Below are 22,730 nucleotides of genomic sequence, written 5' to 3'. Positions count from 1 at the left end.
CGATTTTTTTTTTTTTTTTCATACCATGGATGCTAAACATTCTTGCAAACTGTCTAAGCTGAATTATACATGCAGACATTCATATGAGGAGTTTTAAACAACAAATTAGTAATTCAGAGAACAAATTGTATTTTTGAACATTCACAATTTACTGAGGTCTGGACCTCGGTAATCTTACAGCTGGCTATGGGCCTGCATACACACACACACACACACACACACACACACACACACACACACACACACACACACACACACACACACACACACACACACACACACACACACACACACACACACACACACACACACACACACACACACACAAAACAAAGATTTTCATGTGCAAACACACACTAGGGGCCAGTAGCGGGTTTGTGTGCTCTGGCGTTGCACTTGTTATTGTGCTGATACACTGACAGAAGTTTAATGAGAAAAACCTGTGGCTTAATATCAAAGCAAACAGCGGCTGCACTTCTCCCACCAAATCAGTTCCCTCAGGGGCCCGTGCTTTTGGCTGCGTGTGGGGGCCGGTTCCGACTCGAAAAAACATCTAACAAGGCATCTTCATTCAGCTTCAGAACAGCCAGCATTGTCCTATTAGCACTCTGAAACCTGGCAGTGTGTGAGAAGAACTGCTCCAGGCCAGAGTATGCCACACACAAACTCACACATAGGAAAAGGAAAGGGACGTCACTGAATGTGAGGAGTCTCAGTGTAAAGAAGAATGTGAGAAGCAATTGGTGGGCCAGAACTCCGAGCCATCAACAGGTCACGCACAACCTAGTGGATTGACTGTATGGCAGGAGCTGTGTTCGGATTCATTCACTTGATTGACTGTCTTTCATAAGGTGTAAGTCTCTTTATAATGTTATCTTGGACCAAAAACCAACCATAATGTACACCACCATTTTCCACCTACTCATTGAATTTAAACAGTTGTACTACTGGTTTTGCTTATTATACTATTTGTATTCAGCAAGGATGCATTAAATTGATCAAAAGTGACAGTAAAAGCCTTCACATTGTTACAAAAAAAACAGTTTCAAATAAATGTTGTTCTGTAGAGCTTTCGACTCTTCAAAGAATCCCAAAAAACAACAACATAGTTTTCACAAAAATATTAAGCAGCACAACTGTTTTCAACACTGATAATAATAAGAAATATTTCTTGAGCTGCAAATAAACATATTAGAATGATTTCTGAAGGATCATCTGACATTGAAGACTGGAGTAACGATGCTGAAAATTCATAAAATAGAAAACTTATTTTAATTTGTTATAATATTTTACAATATTACTGTTTTTAATGTATTTTTGATCAAATGAATGCAGCCTCGATGGTCATAAGATCATAAGATTTTGTCAATGTTAACAATTCTAATAACTATAAGTAACTTTGTAACTACATGCCAACTAACATTCATTAGTGGACTGCTTTAATTTCTGCTAACACTTCATTTTCATGGTCCATCAACAGGCATTCTACTAACTATAAGTAACTTTGCAAGCGCATGTCAACTTATACTACTAACCCTAACCTAACAGTCTACTAATATTTAATGAGTGTTGGTTGATGCGTAGATGCAAATTAATGAGAGTTAGTTGACATGTATGTAGCTACAAAGTTACTTAAATTTAGTAGAATGTTTAAAGTGGACTATCAAAATAAAATGTAACCCGTTTAAAAACCTATACTACTTATATATACTACTTATATATATGTATATATATATACAAACTTTTGAACGGTAGTGTATTTTGACAATGTTTTCGCATTTGAAATGAGCAGGCAGCTACCAAGCTGCTGAATACTAACTGTAAAGTGGGCAATCATGTTACAACGTCATAACATTTTGATTTCTAAAGGACCCGTTTCTGCATCTTAATGTGAATACATATTCTGGGTGGATTGATGAAGAAGCCTTGTGAATGTTAAAGTATGTCTACTGTAGTATATTGTTCCAATTAACTCAAAATACAACTCAAATTAACTCAACAAGGCATAAAATTCCTCTTTAAACAGTGTGCATGTGTGTAGCTCTACCTGTGCAGCGAAACTTCTTGCCCTTAACCTGGCTGATGCGTTTGTTGGCGAGGCGGCGCGGGTGGCTGCATCGAGCTCCGCTGGTCTCAATTGGATTGTCAAACAGGTAGTCGGCCAGCCACTTCAGATGACAGTCACACATGAAGGGATTCTGAGCGAGATGTCTGTGGAGGGCGGACATAATGATAAATCAAAACGCTTAATTAGAGTCAAGGGAGTTTGTATAATTGAACAGTAATATCCTGTGATAACAATACGATTCATAAACATGAACTATTTTGTTTCAGTGTACTGTAAGTTCACATTTATCTCACTGCTGTTAATGTTGTTGTTTTGCCGTCTACTTGCAACTAATTAATTGCGGGGTGAAGGCAGTCCTGCTCAACAGTTGCTTAGAGACTGGAGTCTCCTGGACTGAGTGTGGGTGTGAAGGATGGAGTGATTATGTGTGTGTGTAACTTACAGTGTTTTGATGGAGCGCAGAGGGGTGAACAGGCCTTTGCTGATGGTCTGAAGCTTGTTGTCGTAGAGGGACAGCAGGTTGAGGTTCTGCAGGTCTTTGAAAGTGTTCACTCGAAGACAGTTGATCTTGTTGGCATTCAGCAGTCTGGAAGAGTAAACAGAAGTTTCATTAGACTTTTTTTTCTCATCAGTATAAACACACGATAACAAACAAACAAAAAACTAAAATCTGCTTTAAGCTTTTCATATTTATGTTTAATTTACACGTGTAATAGACACTTTCTAACCATTTGAATTATGGCACAGAGCACATAACGCCAAAGTGGAACCCCCCCCCAAAGTACTGTTAAAATGAATACTGACAATGTCATAATGATTTATTCCTAAAATAAATAAAAAAATGAACAAAAAGCTAAAAAGGCAAAGCAAAGACAAAACAAAACAAAACAAAAAGCTAAACAAAACGCAAGCAAAGCAAAGCAAACAAAACAAAACAAAAACAAGTAAAGCAACACAAAACAAGCAAACCAAAGCAAAGTCAACCAAAACAAAACAAGCAAAGCAAAGCGAGCCAAAACAAAATACAAAACAAAACAAGCAAAGCAAAGCGAGCCAAAACAAAATACAAAACAAAACAAAAACAAGCAAAGTAAAGCAAAGCAAACAAAACAAAAACAAAGCAAAACAATACAATGTAAATACCGTTATTGCTGTAAATGTGTCATTGTGTCATTTATGCTGTTCTTGATGAATAATGATTATTTATTGCATTACAGAAGTCTGTATGCTCTTATTAGTGTGCGCTGTTGAGCACACATGGCATCAGTCACCATATAGAAGCCTCTTTCAGTGCAGTCCCTGAGTCGCTGCAACGGTTTCAAGCGCTTGTTTCCTACGGGTATACTTTGCGAAAGACTTAAGAGACAATAAGGACTTTTTATTTTAAATTTGCTTGACTGAGCGGAAAGTGCTGCTCTCTCTGAATGATTTTATGTTTTGCTTTAAAGCCTCTAGTGGAGAGTGTGATGGTTGCAGTAAATTCAGTAATCTGCGCTGTATCAGTAAACACGAGCAGTGTGTAGATGTCACCGGAGATAAAATTCACAGTGTGGGATCCACAAAGTGCTCAAAGCTGTGTGACTTGATGTAAGCATCAGAAACATATTCAGATCTATAGATGTAATTTACTTGGTTCACAGATCACTAATTTGAACAAAACCGGAGTGAATGTGTTGTCGATGAACTGCTGGAGTATTCAGCTGCTGAGTTGCACCCATCACTCCTGTCACGTCTCGCACTTCTCTCCCGTTCAGGCCGCCTGACAATTGACTAAAGCAGTCATGTGCTTAATTACTGAAAGCCATTGTAATGAGGTTTTGTCTTGGAGCAAACACATGCATCGTTAGTCTACTCACAGGGTGAACTAATTAGGTTTGAGTATCTCAAAAAAGAAGGAAAAAAGAATAAAAACAAAAGAAACAAGAGTGAATAAAACCATAAACAACAGAAAGAAACACAGAAACACCAAAATAGATCTGCGAAATTGCTGGAATACCCTGAGGTGTACCTTTGAAAGGGTCTTATTAAGAAAATCCATTAAGGATGAAGAACTCTAATTGCTGAAAACACAGATAATTTGTGTCATTATGGCAGTTGACAGTGAAAACATGAGCCGGGCCGCTCCAGTAAATCTATGGCGTTTTAGAAGCATAATAAAAGGTGATGTGAGCTTATTTTTGTGCCCGCGGCAGCAGTGTGTACATTAAGAAAAGCGGAAGCCATCAGAATTTCCCCAAAACATTAGAATAAGCTGAAACAGGCCCATTAGAGCCGACAGATTCACCTCAATTTGGACCATTAAATGCAGAAATTATGTCTGAGCAATGTTTCCATGTCTACACAAATATAAGTAGGTGTGAGGGACATGTTTAGCAATCAAGACCAATTTACATGCTAATGATGTCGAGAGTGTTCGCCGAGAGGAAACGAGAATAAAACTTGATGCTCCTTTCAGCCAAAACACTACATGCTCTCTTCACTTCTTTTAGTGCTTTTCTTCCTTTCATGAGGGAAAAGGCAGAAATGTTTTACCTCCTCTAATCAAACAAGTCCATTTTTTTCACTAAACACATTTGTTCTCATTGTGAAGCATATACATACATACAGTATATACAATGGGGTCCTAAAACAAAAATAATTTAAAAACATAATAATAATAATAATAATATTTAGGTAACTAATCAGATATTCTCAAATCACGCTAGATGACATGCACAATCAGGCTTTGCACAAATTTGTAGAGATCAAGTGCTACTGATATTCAAGCAAATACAAAAAATATCAAATACAGAAATTCAGAAAAAAAAATTCTCAGTAAAATTGTTATGAAACTATGATAAGATATTATAAAAAAAATCTTAAATGTATTATAATATTTAAAAAAAAATTATCTTAATCTTAACAATAAAAACAGTAATGTTTTGAAATATTATTACAATTTCAGTTAACAAGTTTTCTATTTTAATATAAATTAATGCAATTTCAGTGTCACATGCTCCTTCAGAAATCATTCTAATATGCGGATTTGCTCAAGAAACATTTCTTATTATTATCAATTTTGAAAAATTTTTTGCTGCTTAATATTTTTGTGGAAATCATGATACATTTTCCAGTATTCCAAACAGCATTTATTTGAAATAATTTTTTTTTCAAATACATTTTAAATGCCTTTTAAATGTCTTTACTGTCACTTTTGATCAATTTATTGCATCCTTGCTGAATAAATTCATTTGTTTAGTGGTAGTGTAAAAAGAAAAATCGCTTGTAGTGAAACCTGGACCCCACTGTACATTCACATACACAGAAGTCATTATCTTCTTGACATTGAAGGTTATTGAGTCATAAATGCAGCACTCACAGCAGCTGCAGGGAGACCAGGCCATCAAACAGTCCCTTTGGGATCTCTGCGATTTTATTTCCATACAGGACCCTGTAGACACACACAGATACAATGTAAATAGAGAGCAATGAATCAGCCCACGTCTCAATATGTCTAGCCCATGTGCAACACATCAAGCGTGGATGTGTCTTTCTTAGAGTGGCTTTCATGTTTTTCAAAAAAAGTCAAAATCATGAAAGTGGTACATAAAACTAGTCCTCTGAAGTCATACGATACAATATAGCTGTATATAAGAAACAGACTGAAATTTGTCAGAAAAGTTACTGATAATGTTGTAAGAGAAAGCTGTTGTATCAGAAAACTGGATCAATCTAATTGATGAATCAATCATGATCTGATTTAAATTTAATTATTTTGAATTATTAAATAGTTTAAAACAATCAGATATAAATACTTCTCTTATCAACAAGCCATGGAGAGTTAGGGCAGCTGTCAACGTTTTCAGTGAATAATGACTTAAATTTCAGTCTGTTCCTGTTACATAGCTATTGTATGGATCATGAAGACATGAAATACAGTGCATGACTATTTTTATGACAATTTATGGTGTTTTGTGTCCTTTTGAAGTTCTCCATTCATAGTAAATGTGTTTTGTGTTCACAGAAGAAAGGAGTTCATGTGAGTTCTGAGCGCCGTTCACTTTCGGCTGAACCATTCCTTCAACACACTCTAACTTCCGAGTTGTGTGTTTATGTCATCTCGCGCGTCCTCTTTGCTTTATTCCTATTCCCTGAGAGACCGCAGCCCATCTTCCACCCCTCAGCGCCTCTTTAATCACGCGGCATGTGTAAATGAGCTCTGTCTCGTTTACAGCTGTGTGGGCCGGACGCAGGGAGATAGATCTGACCAAATTAATATGCACACGCTGAGGCTTCTGTCTCTCTCTGACTTGTTGAGGTGATTTAAATGAAAGTCCTCCCTTGTGTTCACGCTGCTGCAGATGTCAGCAAACACACACACTCACACACGCACAGCGAAAGACACACACTCAGGCAGACAGTAGGCTGTCTCGTCTCCATTCTGTCAGCTGATTTATTCGACACCTGTCCTTTCACCTGACTGTTTACATTTACGCACGCCTATTATCTTTGTAAATGCATTACTACGCAGCTCAGGTGTATGAATGCTTGCATGTGTGCGTGAAAAACACTTACAGTGAAGTGAGCGAGCGCAGGCCACTAAACGCATCTTCTGCAATCTCAGATATCTGATTCTTGCTCAGGTCTCTGTAATGACATAAATAGAGATAATACGGCCAACTGTTAGACCAACAAAAGGATGGTTTGCACATTTGTCTGACAGGACGTCGATACTCCATAAATACCCAACGAACTCGATACTGAGGAGAAAAGAACATAAGAAACTGCCTGGTGATCATCATTAAACCATTTACTTCTTCTCACAATAAGCTATCACATGACTTGAACTGGCGTAAACCTTGCAATGTCATGAGGGTGAATAAATAATGACTTGATTCTTTAAAATCTTCTGTCATGTAAGCTAGATTTTCTCAATTTTGGGTTGTTGGGGTGGAAATAAACTCTACAATGATTCGGTGAGAAGTGGTTGTGAAAAACCGTACACAAATTCATTTTTCCCCCTCAGGTGTGTTTCTCTCAGGAAGCCCAGATTTGTTTGAGTATATCCTTCAAAATACTGAGCTCTTCACATCAAGGCATCACTGCCAAAGCAGAGGTGAGAAGATCTTATTAAATATCTGAATTTGTGTCTAAAATATAGATTTTCTTGTGCAGGGTGACATGCCTCTAGAAACTGCGGTGCGTGTTATGAACCCTTCTACTATTTTTTTCAAAGTGGTTGACAGGAGATCACTTGCAGCAGGTATAGAGTTCATGCATAGGCTGAAAAAGTCTAAAAAGAAAGTGTGTATATTTCTAGATGTGTCAAAATAGAGGAATGTTTAGCTGATTTTAAAGTGCTTTTTGGATATACGTAAACTATCATTCAAAAGTTTGAGGTCAGTACGATTTTTAAAAGAAATCTCTTATGCTCACCAAGGCTGCATAATAACAGTAAAATGGTTAAATATTATTACAATTTAAAATACCTGTTATCTATTTTAATATATTTAAAATGTAATTTATTTCTGTGATGCAAAGCTGAATTTTCAGCATCATTACTCCAGTCTGCAGTGTCACATGATCCTTTAGAAATCATTCTAATATGCTGGTTTGCTGCTTAAGAAACATTTCATATTACTAATGTTGAAAACAGTTGTGCAGCCTTTTTTCCAGGATTTTTTGATGAAAAGAAAAAAGTCTGACCCCAACCTTTTGATTGGTATAATGTAAATGGTAAGACCATCAGTTTGTGTTGCTGTGTGTGGAAGTTCTTACATTCTCTTCAGTTTCTTGTACGTGGAAAACGCTCCTGCTGGGATGCTCTTGATCATGTTCTGCTCCAGACGACTATATGGGAACAGATGGATATGTTTTGTTACACAACACTGACTTTTCCATTACGCTAGTAATTGCATATAATAAAATTATGAAACAAATATGGCATGGCAGAGAAAAGAAAACGATGTAATATTCCTGTAGGTGTTTCGCAAATGTACATGCACCATATCACATTTATTCCACTCACAACACAGATCTGCTGGTGATTTCATTCCTCAGAGTTTGAAAGTATTTGGAGGCGTGTTTTACAGGCCCACGCTTAAAAAATAAATATTTAATTTAAAACCGAGAGGCCTGATTTTAAGTTCCACAAATAACTTTGTTCTTTAGTTCTTTATGTAACCATCTATAAAACATTATGCTGATCTGAATAACCTAATCCCTTTTTACAATTTTTATTTAGAAAGACTTCATTTATTTACAATTTTTTACTTATTGCAAATAGAACAATAGAGCAAGAGTGAATTAAATGTTCTTTATGAAACGAGGGTGCTCTGTCGAACCTAAAGTGCTCAAAAGAGTCTTTCGCTGAAGAACCTTTTGTTTTTGAGAGTCTGGCTGGTACTTAATGCTCCTTCTGGAGGTCTACAGAGAAAGCCATCTAATGCTTTACGGCAGCCTGTACATTGGGCGTTCAATTTGTGTTTTGGCTCACTGGGATAAGAGGGCACAGAAAACAAGTCCCTGAGAAATAAGCACAGCTCTCTGCATGCTCCAGGTTATACATCATTTCATTAGCCCAATTTGTTTTTGGCCATGAGCTAGGATGGGCTAATGTGTCCTAGCCTGCATATCCATTTATTATGCAAAGGTCATACACTATTGACATAACAACAACTGTGAGGAACAGCACATATCAGGGCAATTACCTACCTGTCCTTTAGTGCAAATAAAAAGGATCTCTGAATCAATATGGATACCAAATACTCTGACCAAGACGATATGGACGTTCTCCAAAGCACGAGAACATTCAATCAGCTTGAGGCAAGACAGCCAAAACCCATCAAAAAACTCGAGTGTTTTCTTTGTAACAGTATGCATGTGTGTGAGCACACCACTGCGCTGCTATGTGATCATTAAACACGACGTCCCAGCCTATGCGCACAGTGGAAATGTTGGCCTTGCAAATTTCCCATGCGCAACCAAAATGTCCTTGTTTATTGGAAGATACCGCAAAACCCCTTTTGGACGTTCTCTTGCATTTGAAGGACACCGAATACAGAAGTGGCTGGAACAACAACAAGGTCAGATGTTTGCACTGTATGAATTACATTCATTTGATTGCTTTTTAATAAGAATACTAAAGTTAATATGCTAACATTAGCATTACGCAAGCTAACATGCCCGGCACAATGAAGCAAAGGTCATATAAAAAAGTTAATAGGCAGAAAAATAGACAACAGCATTAATCTAAAGGTTGCTTTAAAAACTGTGGCTTTCTCATAAAAATATAACCGAATTGCACAAAAAAGCCACAGTCATTAAAGACATCCAAAGACAAATACAGAGTTCTGGCATGAAACTCTAGATGGCACAGTCCGATAGGTCTAACTCAATCTGACCTAATGACATCATTATCACATGGCACAGCTGATTGGTTCTCTCCTGTATCGGTATGAGCTCGCTTGCATTCAAATATATGACTAGTGCTTGCCGTAGCAGTTGCAGCTTGCTTCAGAAACCCTCCACCTTCCCCAGCTCCATCTGTATAGATCTGCTACGAGGTGATTCATGTATGCTATATGGGGGTTATTTCATGCATGTTATATGTGCAGCAGCAATATTTCCTACATGCTCACAGCAGCATGTTGTGGATGTATTGGCAGTAGCAAGTCTCGGTACTTGCGCTGCCGTACAGCGTAGCAGATCTATTCCGCCAAGACCAAATACATTAACATTGCCATGTACATTACCATGCCAATCCCTCCGAGAGTTGTCATGACAGAACTAGGGTTTTAGAGAACATCCTCTTAAATGAGTTTGAAATGGACATTCAAAAAAAGTGACGTTTTCTTAACATAACTATTAGCTAGTGTTGTCAATCGATTAAAAAATTAACTAATTAATTGCAGTTATTAATGTATAAATAAATAAATAGTTTAATGGCATATTATTCTATTATTAATGATGGCCAGTATCATTGATACCAATACTGCAACTGATACCTGTATATACCTGTACCTGTAAATGCATTTTCCCCTCAGTTTTAGCCATTAATTATAGCCATTTAACATTACAGTATAATTGAAAGACATTATTTTTAACATTTAATAGGCTTTGAAAAGTAACTAAATTGTATATGCATAAACTATAAACTGAATATAGATTAATCAGGCTACAAATGTTAATCAGCGAAGAGCAGTGAGTGGTTTCTCTTTTTCTTCTGTTCTTTGATTTACATCAGTGACGGACTGCAGCAGGTTTCACTTTAAAAGCGAAAAAGAACTCAATGCGCTACTGGCACGCTGTCTGAAGCCGCTTTCTGTGCGCTTTCACGTGTCTGATGTCTGACACAGACAGTGTGCCGGTACCAAATTAATAACATCTCTTTTGCGTTTTATCGTGCTTGGTAGCGTGTTAATATAGTCTACTGTAAAGCTAGCCAAAGGATGCCAGGGAAAAAACAGGTGCTCTGTTAATTGTGTCAAAGACTTTTTAACGCATTAAACTGAAAGAAAAAAAAAAAGAATTGCACAATTAACACATTCATTTACTGTATTTCTTTGCTCTTTATTTTGTTTCTGACCATTTACTTGAATGGTATTGGAACAGCTGTTGTATGCTATGATGAAATGTCACAGACATCGGTATCAATTACTAAAATTTTGGTATTTGGTAATCTACTTATACCAAAATTAGTACTTATATGAACTATATACTTAATAATTAAAAGGTCTATCTTTTCACATCATATCTCAGATAACTTCAGCAGCCTTGAATCTGCTGATAAATCACTCAGGGTTCCTGGACATTAGATTGGGCTCAGTATAACCCACCTCATTTTGATCCTTGACTGGTTGTCTAATTACCTAAACCGTGCAGACGGGATGGTGGACCTCCAGCAGCACTGAGCAAGATCTATCTGCAACTGCGGCACGACGTTAACGCACTCGCTAATAAGGCTGCTACACCGCACCGCTAATGGCCTTTGTTACATGACAGGCAGAAGAAGCCAGATCACCGCACAGGCGATATCAGCGGTAAGTACTTATCACACAGGCAGATTTTACACAAATAGAGAAGGCGAATGATTTTGAGGAGTGGAATCCATACATTTCTACAATTCCCTCAGGCAGGTTGGCAGGAATCTCCGTCAGGCCTTTTTTACGGCAGTCTACAATGTTGTTGTTGCAGGTGCAGGCAGCAGGGCAGATGGACGCCTGGGGAGCGCATGACCTTGGCTCCGTCTGAGCAGGACCTGGGGAGGAGGAAAAGATGGAAAAATAACAGATCAGGAGGAAAACTGACTAAAGACAACATGGTTTAATGACACAAGAAAGCAAATGGAGAACACGGAACATTAACAGCATTTTGAGTCAAATATGAATAGAACAGCATTCCTTCTAATAGTAGTTATAACTGTCATGTCGCTTCTGTACAGAAGTGTGAAAATTAATATTAGTCCCAATAACAGAACAAATGAAGACAGGTGAAAATAGCTTTTAATACAGTACATAATCAGCAAGAACAGACTCCCTGTTGTTTTATTGTCTTGCTTTGCAGCTTAATTAAGAAACGCTTTTTTCTTGCAGTGTGTTTTGTGTTTGTGTTGGAGTATATTCCTCAGTTGATTAATCAGAGGGGGAGGAAAAGGGGGCTTAATTAACAAGAGCTGAACGTGAACTTTTTCACCAATGAAACCCGAAGGTCCATTAAGAAATAGAATGTAAGGAGTGGCTTTAAAAAACAACACAATGAAAAGGCCCTAAGTGTTTATGTTGAGCGTGATTTCACCAAGTACAACATGTTCCTGGATCAACATCCTTGTTGATCCTGGAATATCATTCCAATCAACCAATCAGAATTAAGAGATAACTTTTCAGGAAATGTCAGTTTTAGGCTTACAATCAGGATTAGGTGCTTCTACACTCTTGTTAATCAGCTATCATTTCAATCTGATTTTAGGAATAAATTATGGTAAGGTTAGGTTTAGGGGTAGGGATTGGGTTAAGTCTGTATTTTTGGACAGTAATGTTGATCCAGGATCAACAAAAGATGTTGATCCAGGAACATGTCTTACTTTGCAAAATCACGGCAACCAAGTGTTTACTTGTAATAGCCAACATTTGCTAATTAATTAATTACAAGTTTGAGAAAAAGACTGGTAGGACAAGGAAAGAAAGAAAGAAAGAAGGAAATATGTCATTTTTTTAAATAAAGAAAATTACCCTATGTACAGACCTTTAAGATTTTTCCATTGTGAAATTATTCTCATGACAAATGTATTTAAACACTCCTCCTATCATTTTCAATGCCATAATGTGGAAGAAAAAGAAGAATGTCAGAAGAGTATGTGTCATGCTGGAATTTGTTGGAGTGAGTGAGTGAGTGAATGAATGAACGAAAGAAAAAAATAATTTAATGAATAAAGATATAAATAAGTAAATACATAAATATTAAATAATAAATCGTAATCGTATAAATAAATAAATACATGTCTGTTTAGTTATTAACATCAGTGTAAATAATGTCAAATGCATAACTAAATAAATGCATAAACAAACAAACAAATAAACAAGGTACTAAAAGCAAGCTTAATTTTCTTCTTTTTTTAGTTGACAGGAGAAGGACATTCTGACAGAGAAAGTGAACACTGTGCCAGAAGAGCAATGTTTACCACACACTCAATGTCATATTCCATCTGTCATATGGCATTTAAATGCAAAGGAGGAAGGAAATCGGCGCCGAGAACAAGTAAATATTAATAGGGAGAATCTCTATACAGCTTCGGTAATGCAGACTCGGAATAACATATCTGAATTAGTGACAACACGAGTGTGACTGGGTCATTCTATTATACGGATGATAGTAACATCTCCGAGGAGACCACAGTAAACCGCTCCCAAATCCCCAGAGCATGCACCCTCATTTCAACAAGGTCTTCAACAAATGGCACATTTCCCAATAACACCTTAATATAAATCTCTCAAGGGCCATTACACGAAGGGTACGAGAGACACAGTTCAAAGAAAAAGTGGTGTCAGCGAATCAAAAGGCGCAGCTATACCGGTCAACACTGTCTGTAAATGAAATAGACAGAATCCAGTTAGGAGGACAAAAACCCGCCATTGACGATTTCAGCAGGGGGCAATGGTTTTAATAGAGCTTTTCCCATTACAAATCCAGTATCTGGCCCCGTCTTTGCGGATTAATTACAGATGAGTGGGATTACAGAGATGGATGGCATGAGGAGAAGAAGCCTCGGCTGCCTCAGGTGCATAGGATGAGCCGAGGACAGGCACGATGGGGAAGCTCCACGTGCAAGCACACCCTATCGACCGTCATGCACGGAAAATGACTAGCGGTAGGAGTGCTTTTCATTTGTCTGAGTTATTGAATGGCAAGCATCATGGGGTGATATCATTTGATCTAATTGAATGCACAAAGATAGTATGTCTGTAGAAGGTCGGGGAAAGGTGAGGCAAACTGGACTATTTCATCAGAAACCTGGAGCCAAACCACCATCCTACTAAATGGATTACCAGCATCTCTAAAAATTTGATTTAATAAGTTGTTTTTACGAGCAACAAATTCAATACAGATATATCAGGGATATTAGAGACAGAAAATTCAATCCAAAGGAACTGGGTAGCAACCAAAGCCTCGCTGTTGATAATTCAATACTGCCCAGGGAGCAACGCGCCCGGCCATCCGAGCATCAGCAAATTCAATCCCGCATGAGGGGTCTGGCCTGTCTGATGGGCTGACCGATGGGAGGGAGGCCAGACTGCTCGGCTGTGGAGCTCGAGCTATGGATGACTCTGAGCGCAGGCTCCAGGGAGAACGCCATGACGGAAAGAGGAGAGATAGATGGAAAAAGAAATGACGATAACCCTAAAGCCTTGTGTTTCAGATGGAGATTCAAACTCCCAGAAGCCCCGAAATCAAACTAGCATTTACTCCTGACATATTTCTTTATTTATCCCTCTATTAGAGCCAAAGCTCTGAGAAGAACGACCACACTCGAATAATAACAAAAGCATCTCTGAGTCTTGTTAATATCGCAGGTCAGACACAGATTGGAACGAGGTTTGGGGACTGTGTAATTATTTATATCAATTGTGGTTTGGGTCTGACAGTGCAAACGCAGAGGAGCGACACAGGCATCTGTGTTAAGAAAACCATCTCAATATCTTCAGCTAAGACAACGTCTGCTTGCAAACAGACCACAGCTCTGAAAACTGGCACGGCGTCACCACAGAGCCTCTAGTCAGGCAGCAAATCCTTTCAAAAAGAGTCAAGATTTAGAATGAACGTCACTAAATGTAGATAAATGAATATCTGATTGTATAGCATTACCATGAAGAAGCTCTTCAGTACTTACAGTGTCCGCAGTTTGGGCATGTGGTTGAAGCTTGACAGTGGGATGAGGGTGATGTTGTTGTTGTTGAGAGTGCTAGAAGGAAAAGAAGAGAGAACAAATATTAGAAAAAGGCATTTACTTAGTAAACAGACAGCGAGTGACTCCAGATAACATTTGGGAATGAAGACCAGACCATGCACAACAGCGTTTTGCTGAATTCACTGAACCATGTATGCAAGCCTGTTTTCTTAGAGTAAAATATAAAAAAGTAATTGTTAGATAACTTTTTAAATAAGAAAAAGTCACTGGGAGTAGTGTGTTCACATAAGCGTATAATGTCTGAATGATATCATCGATGATGTGCACACTTATAATTATGGATGGTGGTGCTCTCTGCTTCCTGTCATACCAGCCACAGTTCTGATTAGTGCTACTTAGTTGACCTAATCTTGCAATCAGTCCATCCCACCCCATAACCCCCTAACCTATCGCACACATGCAGAACACACAGCCTCCTGTACCTCCACCTCTTGGAAAAGGGTCTGGAATTTCTCAGTTTAGGATTTTAATAGTTCCTGCTTGGTGAGGGAAAACTGCTGATCTCTCTGACTTCGCCAATTTAGTTTACAGCTTGGGTTTGGGGTCTGAGTATTCCTTCTAATGAATCCTGCAACGGTACTTCTTGAGTACAGTGCATCCATGATTTACATTTATGGATTTGGAAGATAATGAATTAGGTAAAAATAAACTTTTTTTGGGAACTGAACCCATGACCTTGTGTCATGCTCTACTCTTTAAAGTGATAGTAAAATTCTGTCATTAATTACTCACCCTCATGTCGTTTCAAACCCGTAAGACCTTCGTTCATCTTCGGAACACAAATTAAGATATTTTTGATGGAATCTGAGAGCTGTCTGACCCTGCATAGACAGGCAACGTAACTGAAATGTTCCTAAGTCCAGAAACGTAGCAAGGAGATCGGTCAAATAATCCATGTGACATCAGTGGTTCAACCGCAATTATACAAAGATACGAGAATACTTTTTGTGCGCAAAAAAAAAAAAGTGCCATCAAAAATATCTTAATTTGTGTTCCGAAGATGAACGAAGGTCTTACGGGTTTGAAACGACATGAGGGTAAGTAATTAATGACAGAATTTTCATTTTTGGGTGAACTAACCCTTTAAGTTACAGGAAGACAAACAGTCCCATAGATTTTGGTATTAATCCCAGAGCCCACTGACTGATCAGACCAGCTGCTGGTCTTGCTTTTTATTCAAGGCCAGTAAATTTAGTCTCAACACAAACAAGCTATTTACACTATTGGAGTGATCAAATTTACAATTCTGACCAATGGAAATTTCCCAGCCCGAGTCCAATTCTTGGTACTATAAAATTGCACAAATCAGAGGAAAACTAATCCCTCTAAAATATAACATTCTTGCGGGACTTTAAATTATTTCTGAATATTGATTTTGGCTCGGATCTGTGGTGGAACACTTTATTATGAGTGAGGGAAAGAAGAAAACTTACTAAATGGAATGGAAAATTATTGCTATTCTACACATAGACAGAAAATTCCACACAAATCACACACAGGGTGAAGGAATCACCCTCGCGAGGAGTTGACCAAATCCGCACCAGAAAGCGATCCTCTTGTCAAGGCCGCTGTGGCTCAGAGGTTTCATTGCTGTTCTCTGCCGCTCTATAGAGATGTAAATAGAAGAAGCTCTGGGCAAGCCGGAGGGAGGAACGCCCTGGTAAAAGCCTGTAATACCAAACCATCACCAAGGGAAAATGCAATTTGCTCAGGAAGGACTATCTCCCATCTAAGAAACCTTGGGAGCATCCTCCAAAGTTAGGTGATGTAAGAGAAGAAAAGAACAGAACAGAAATGAATACAGGACTGAGAACTGAAGAAGGACTGCTAAAGAGAGAACAGGATCCACAGAGAGCGGCAAACAGCTGGTGCTTGCTGTGGTAGTGCTCTCTCGCTCATTCATATTTCAGCCATCCGGTTTCCAGGTTTAGAAGCTCTGAGTAAAACTAAATCTCATATAGATTTCATTCATGCAGTCATAATTTGAAAAAGCTGGAGCCAGACAGGGCATCACAGTTACTTTAAGTCGGCTTAAACCTGACATGTTCATGCCGAGAGCCATGACCTTTGGTGTCAGACTGCACCTGTTAATATGGACTTCTCTGGTATGAGTTAAGCTTTGCCACAAGAAACATTGAGCAGTGGACCAAGGGTCTTAAAGAGCCCACTGGAGAGACTCTGTCTTACGCAAGACTGTCAGTCTTCCCTTTATCCAGCCCTCCGCACTGCAGAGGGCTGTCCACTGCTGCAGCGTGGGATCTCAGCAAATAACAGCACAGCATGAGCGGCTCTTGTTAAAGCCACTTGTGATAATTGAAGATCACCTTGAGTCTTTAAAATTTCTTTGTCTTCATCGCCGGCAATATTAAGTCATTCCGCCTCTGTCGCCTTGTAGTTGACCATAAATCAAAAATGTGTTAAGCAAAATCAACTGCTGCAGGGAAGGACCGCATCCACAGTGTCTCCTGAGAAAGTGCATCCAAGCCGAAACGAAATGAAATCAATGCCGGATCCTGACAAATACCGCGCTGTACGGCTTGACTGTGTAACTTTATGATTTTATTTAAAGCTCTATTGATGCAGGCGTCAATAAAAGCGGGCAGCTGTTAATTGCTCACAACACTTAGTCTTCAGACCGTCTCAGTGGGGCACGTTTTCTTTTTACTTCCCTTTTCTTTTCTCGGCTATGTCAAGAAAGCTTTCCCACAGTCGCAAAAAGCTTGACAGTGGGGTCTTGAGTGCTCTAGACTTTCTTCAGGCCCTCATTAGAGGGACTTGGAGAGGGTCTCTGGATACTGCACTCCTAAAAGATGGCTGGGTTTTCAGAGCCAGGACATTTCGAAATAAAAGTGAGGTTGTTTTGGTGGATGCAGGGGCCTGAAGGGAAATAACTGAAGTGCTCCCTCGCCTGACTTAGGGCCATTCACTTGCACAAGTGAGAAATCATGAGGCAAAGACATGTTATTTGACATGACAGGCTTGAGGAAAGTCAATACTCTTCCTTTGAGTGTATAACTGTCCTGGTAACTGACCCTTATTCTAAATCGCTTTGGTAAGAAGACTTGCGTTCATTTATATAAACGTAAAGGTTGAGGGTTTTCTGCTCAACTTTTTGTCTTCTCAATCCTTTGTCTTTTGTGGTGTAAAATCAAGTGCGTTTGCAGAGGGCCTACCTTTAGAAAGTAGGGAATATACACAACCTTGTCTACATATGACCATTCACTTACTATCTTGCAAACTCGAGTGAGCCAACATGTCTGTGATGTTTCCATGGGAAACTATTATCGCTACTACAGCATAATGGTGAGTTTGCAATGCAAGCATCCATCCGAGCAACCGTTTACAGGGCATCCCTGTGTCAGGCCCTCGAGTCAAAACAAATGAGTAAAGTGCCTCCAGATGGAGAGCAATTTCATTATGAGACTCCACTTGTTGCAGTGTGATGGAATTCATGTGAGCAGGATGGAAATCTTTGCCATTGTTTTGCTTAGCATCGCAAGTTCAGCCGCAATCAGATGTTATTCTGCTAATTCAAATAAACCCACTGAGGATAAACACAGAAATAACGTGATCTGCCACGCATAATCCCATCCATGTGGTTTGTGTTCAAGTGTGGGCTTATTAAAAAAAAGAAACACTAGTGCTTAGTATTTGTAACAAAAAAATGGGAAGCTTTATGGCTGCATAAACCTACCCGTTGCCTCCTCTGAAAAAAGAGAAAGAGCTCTCCATCCCTCCATGGTGCAGAGGACGGGAGGAGAAGTGAAAAGAACAGGCACTACAGCGAAAACAGACATGCTTCCACCGCCATTGATGAGGCCATTATAGCGTAAATGAGGATAGATTGAATCTAAGCTGTTCCGTCGGCCTCCCTCCTCTCTTTGGCCATCCAGGAGCGAATGATTAATTGTGCACACGGGTCTGACTGCTGAAACGCACGATTTCCAGCCTGCCCCCTCCCCATCTCCCCGAGCTTTGGCATAGACCACACGAAGATAACGCAATGGGGCCATGTCTGGTGGCAAGGCAATTTCCTGTGCTTGAAAGTGCTGTTTGTGAGCTAATGACAGTTCTCTCCCCCTCCACTCCCCTAATCCATCCTCTCATTTAGCCATCAGCTTGCCCTTTCTCCCGCCGCCTGCCTGTTGTCTGTCACATAAAGACTCATCTATTGACTAAAGACAACCTTTCAATCAGGCCTTGCAGAAGTAAGGCTGATTTGTCCAGAGGGAGGCCAACCCGTGTTAGAAATTAAAGATGCATTGGATATCTGATTCAAGGGAATCCGTGCTCTCCAGTTCCCAAAGAGGGAATTGTTAAATCTGAAAAGAGCTAATGTTTTGAGCACAGGGGTTAGAAATGATTAGGATAAGGGGCGGCAGGGGCCGAAAAGGAGCAAAGCTCAGGGTTATCGTTGCCAAGAGGAACATTCAAAAGGTCTTGCATTGAGAAAATTACATTATGAAGGTAGAAAACTGCCAAACCATAAGCCCCGAGAAGAAGAAAATTATAGTTCTCAAACCTTACATATGAAATACACAGTATTTCGTTCGTAATGCATTTAGGTTTCGATCAAATGCCCCCCAATACAATCCCAGGACGTCTACGTAACCACAGAAATGTGATAGCTTCTTCCATTCAGGATTTTTCCAAGTTCTTGAGTCTGACAGCGTGACATTTCATAACCAGGATTAATTAATAATCCACCTCCTCACGCTCCCTTACACAATCAGCGTCTAATCTGACAACACACTGCAAATACTCAGATTTACCCTGGTTGGAATTTCGTGGCATGCTATTGCACTACAAGTGAGTCTCTTTAAACTCACTTTAGTTCGACCAGCGAGGTCTGTGCCAAGCTGTCGAGAAAAATGTGCCGTGCACACATTGAAAAATGACAGCATTTGGCAGGAGGAGAGGACGGTGGTAATGTGAAAATTTGGGCCTTCTTATCAATGCATGGTGGGAGGGAAAGTCACCTTCAGGAGATGGCACGGAAATGTCTCGGCACTCTCCTGCTCATAAAAAAATGACACAGCAGGGCAAAAAATTTCACATGATTTGACATTTGATTCAGAGCCAGAATTTTCTGTACAAAAGTGGTTATAAAATATGCAGAGGCTCCAGCGCTTGCGAGAGTGCTGTGTATAGACAAAGCTGAGTGGGGTATATGGGGTATTTCCAAAATGCTCTTTCTCACAATACTATAAATTCCCTTCTCACATTTAAACCACATTTTATAAAATAGCCCTGAAGGACGATTATAAAACTTGTGAGCAATTCCACAAAAGATCCAAGTGTTTAAACAGCAAGTGAACATATATTTCGCTTAGCATAATTTGAAACAGATTGTGTGAGACTTTCTCATTGTCTCTTCATTGTGTGCTTAGCACGATAAGAACATACATCAGAACAAAATGTGCTTACCATAACCCTGCTGAAAAATAAATCCGCTTGAATACTTGACCAGGTGGACATTCTTCATGCTTTCTTTGGCTTTAATTTTTTTTTTGAATTTTTTAATGAATAACTGGCCAAACTCATGCTGAATATACATATTTTGAAGTAGTTAACATTTTTTTGTTCTCCTTACTATAAGAAAGGTTAAAAAGTTACAGTTTTTTTTTACGCTTAGACCATGCCTTCCAAACATCAACTTTATTTGTTATTTTTAAACAGCGATTTTTAATTTCACCTTAATTACTTGGCTAAGGAATCATATTAACTACATTTTTTTTAACCCGCTTAACCAAATAAAAAAAAAAAATTCTGTATATTGACAATGGTGTATGTATGAAAATTGAGTTTCAGGCACATACCCATGAAAAATATTCAGTTATTCTTACACCACATGGAATCTCATTTATATTATATATGAAATTTGATTTGATTTGTCTTTGTAAAATTAGAAATGAGAAGCGCTACCAACATTCACGGTTATTAAAAGCACCAACTTGAATTTCATGAATATAATAAAGATAAGGTGGACACCTTATAATGCACAGTTCCACACAGTCCATCTATATTTAAAGCAAGAATGGAAAGATAAAAGGGCCTGATTTGGTGTATATTTAAAAAAAAACGATCAGAATGAAAAATGAGAGGAAGCACACGCAGTACCTAAGTATTAAATGAAAAATAATCAAGGGGTGCTCCTTGTTAGGCAGGTTTAGCTGCTCTGCAGATGGAGAACACATCAATGTGCTGCCTACCACACTTCCTTCAGCTCATTGGGATGCAAGTCACGTCCTGTGTGAGAAAATGTCCGAGATAGCTTTGAAGTCATTAGTTCAGTCATTAGCGCAGTTATGTTAAATATAAATTACAATTCATCAGCAGAAAGGGCCGATCATTAATTCTGTGTAGTTTGGCAGGCGTTAAATCACTAGCAGTCATTTAGTTGTGGAGGAGGGTTAGCCACGTCCAGCCTCTCATCCTCTCCGGGACAATCCAGGGGACACCCAAGGAAAAAAATGAACTCACTCACGAACACATCAAATCTCTTCTCTGCTATCAAAGCGTTTACTATGAACTCTGACTAAACCAAGGTCTTCCCAGCAGGCAGGAGAACAGAGATCTGAGCATCTAACTGAGTCTAACACCTGCTTTAAAGTAGGAAGTGAAAATCTGCAGACGTTCTAATCAGAAAACGCTGTGCTTTTAACGCTAAGGTGCACCCGGCAAAGTCAGGACACTTTTTCAAGCGGCAACAATGCAGCACAGGATGACAAACGAGCAACTTTAGCTGTTGCACGGACGATCGCATGCTAAGCGCCACTGTGTCGGACCAGACGGGGTGACACCGCTCTGTCTAATCTCCACTCTGATCACCATCTCTAAACCCGATGGAAGTGTTTAATAGCTCCCCACTTTGGAATTTTGTTAGTCGCTCTTTATGGTGATCACCAAAATTTTACAGTGATCACGAAAACCCAACAGTGCATGATGGGAAAGGATGCTCAAATCTCTCAATTATGTCGCAGTGCACCATCTATTTTAATAGGCCTTTAATGATCATTGAAATTAAAAGATTCAGTTGGCCTCTGGAGTTATGCTTAACACACCGCGCTCAAACAATGCATTTAATACGACCCTTAAATTACACCAAGTGCGCTCTGAATTGCAAAAACACACATTAACATCACATTTTTAGAATGTTTATCATTCGTTCTTTTATTTATAACTCCAGATGTCAAATTATACTGATCTACTTTGAAAAAAAAAAAAACACACACACGCTTGCCCTGAATTCACATAATCCAGCACTGTTTTAAACAAAAGAACTAATGTGGTTGAATGTGTTAATGATGTCTACAATCAACAATCCCTGGACATTTCTAAAAGCATAAATGAACCCTTAAAACTCCACTACTCCTGCTTTTTACACCATTATGACATCACACTAAGTCATAATACTCTTTGGCGATACAAGAGATGGATCTCCATCTGCTGTGCTGCCATTCAGAAAGATCAGTCTTAAGACAAAAGTTAGTCCGGACTATAATATAACTCATGTTGGAAAAATCGTTCAGTGTCCTCACACTGAGACTCACAGCATTAACACCTGCGGCGAAATTGCTATACCTAAACCTTAATTTCGCCATCAGTTACCTAGAGGTGTCATATTCTTACAAGCTGGCTCTGTAGCACAGCCTTAACGTTCAGTTTGTTGAATCTGCTACTGGAGAACATGGATTTAAGCTTGATTATTGCGCATGGGGTTATTTTGCCATGATACAGTGTCATTTGCAGACCTGTGTGTTGCAGCCTCTCCAGAGGGGTGGAGAGATGGCTCAATCAGCAGGAAAGTGATGTGTATTCATGTGCCAAGCTCTCCTTGGCTCGTCGGGGTCCCAAAGGTCTTTGGCAGAATCTAGGGAGGTTCTGTATTATTAATAAAAATTGATTCCCGACTTACTCACACTTTCCTGCTCCCGAGCTCCTGTTTTATAAGGTCATTTTATGCTCTGGTCACGAGGAGAGGACAGAGGACACGGAATATATTCCTATCTTTCCTTCTTTGATTCTACCTTCACCTCAAGCTAACACTGCCGGAGAACCTGCCTAACAATGATGTAATGCCATGCTGCTGTGTCCTATGGAGCCCGGAATTAATAGAGGGGGTGGCTTGGCTCTGGGTCCCCAGTGAGCGGCGCTCATTTGGAGGATGAGTTTGGCACTTAGCGCCCTGCCAATTGGCTTGATGGGGATGCGGTGGCG

At 39.2% G+C, this 22,730-nt stretch overlaps 1 protein-coding gene across 1 annotated transcript in view; it reads right to left on the bottom strand.

The window, feature by feature from the left end:
- The window catches only part of LOC107664723 (slit homolog 3 protein-like), a 200,675-nt gene that overhangs the window by 59,409 nt on the left and 118,536 nt on the right, over positions 1 to 22,730 (bottom strand). Inside the window, exons 7-14 of the mRNA XM_016455371.1 lie at positions 14,433 to 14,504; positions 14,272 to 14,332; positions 11,162 to 11,355; positions 7,826 to 7,897; positions 6,623 to 6,694; positions 5,427 to 5,498; positions 2,511 to 2,654; positions 2,048 to 2,211 (exon numbers count right to left, since the gene is read on the bottom strand). Of these exons, the coding sequence (XP_016310857.1) occupies positions 2,048 to 2,211; positions 2,511 to 2,654; positions 5,427 to 5,498; positions 6,623 to 6,694; positions 7,826 to 7,897; positions 11,162 to 11,355; positions 14,272 to 14,332; positions 14,433 to 14,504 (851 nt within the window). The remainder of the gene's footprint in view (positions 1 to 2,047; positions 2,212 to 2,510; positions 2,655 to 5,426; positions 5,499 to 6,622; positions 6,695 to 7,825; positions 7,898 to 11,161; positions 11,356 to 14,271; positions 14,333 to 14,432; positions 14,505 to 22,730) is intronic.

This window comes from Sinocyclocheilus anshuiensis, unplaced genomic scaffold (assembly GCF_001515605.1).
Source record: "Sinocyclocheilus anshuiensis isolate Anshui unplaced genomic scaffold, SAMN03320099.WGS_v1.1 scaffold235, whole genome shotgun sequence".
In the NCBI taxonomy this organism is placed as follows: domain Eukaryota; kingdom Metazoa; phylum Chordata; class Actinopteri; order Cypriniformes; family Cyprinidae; genus Sinocyclocheilus; species Sinocyclocheilus anshuiensis.
This window is presented reverse-complemented; position numbering and strand designations above follow the sequence as displayed.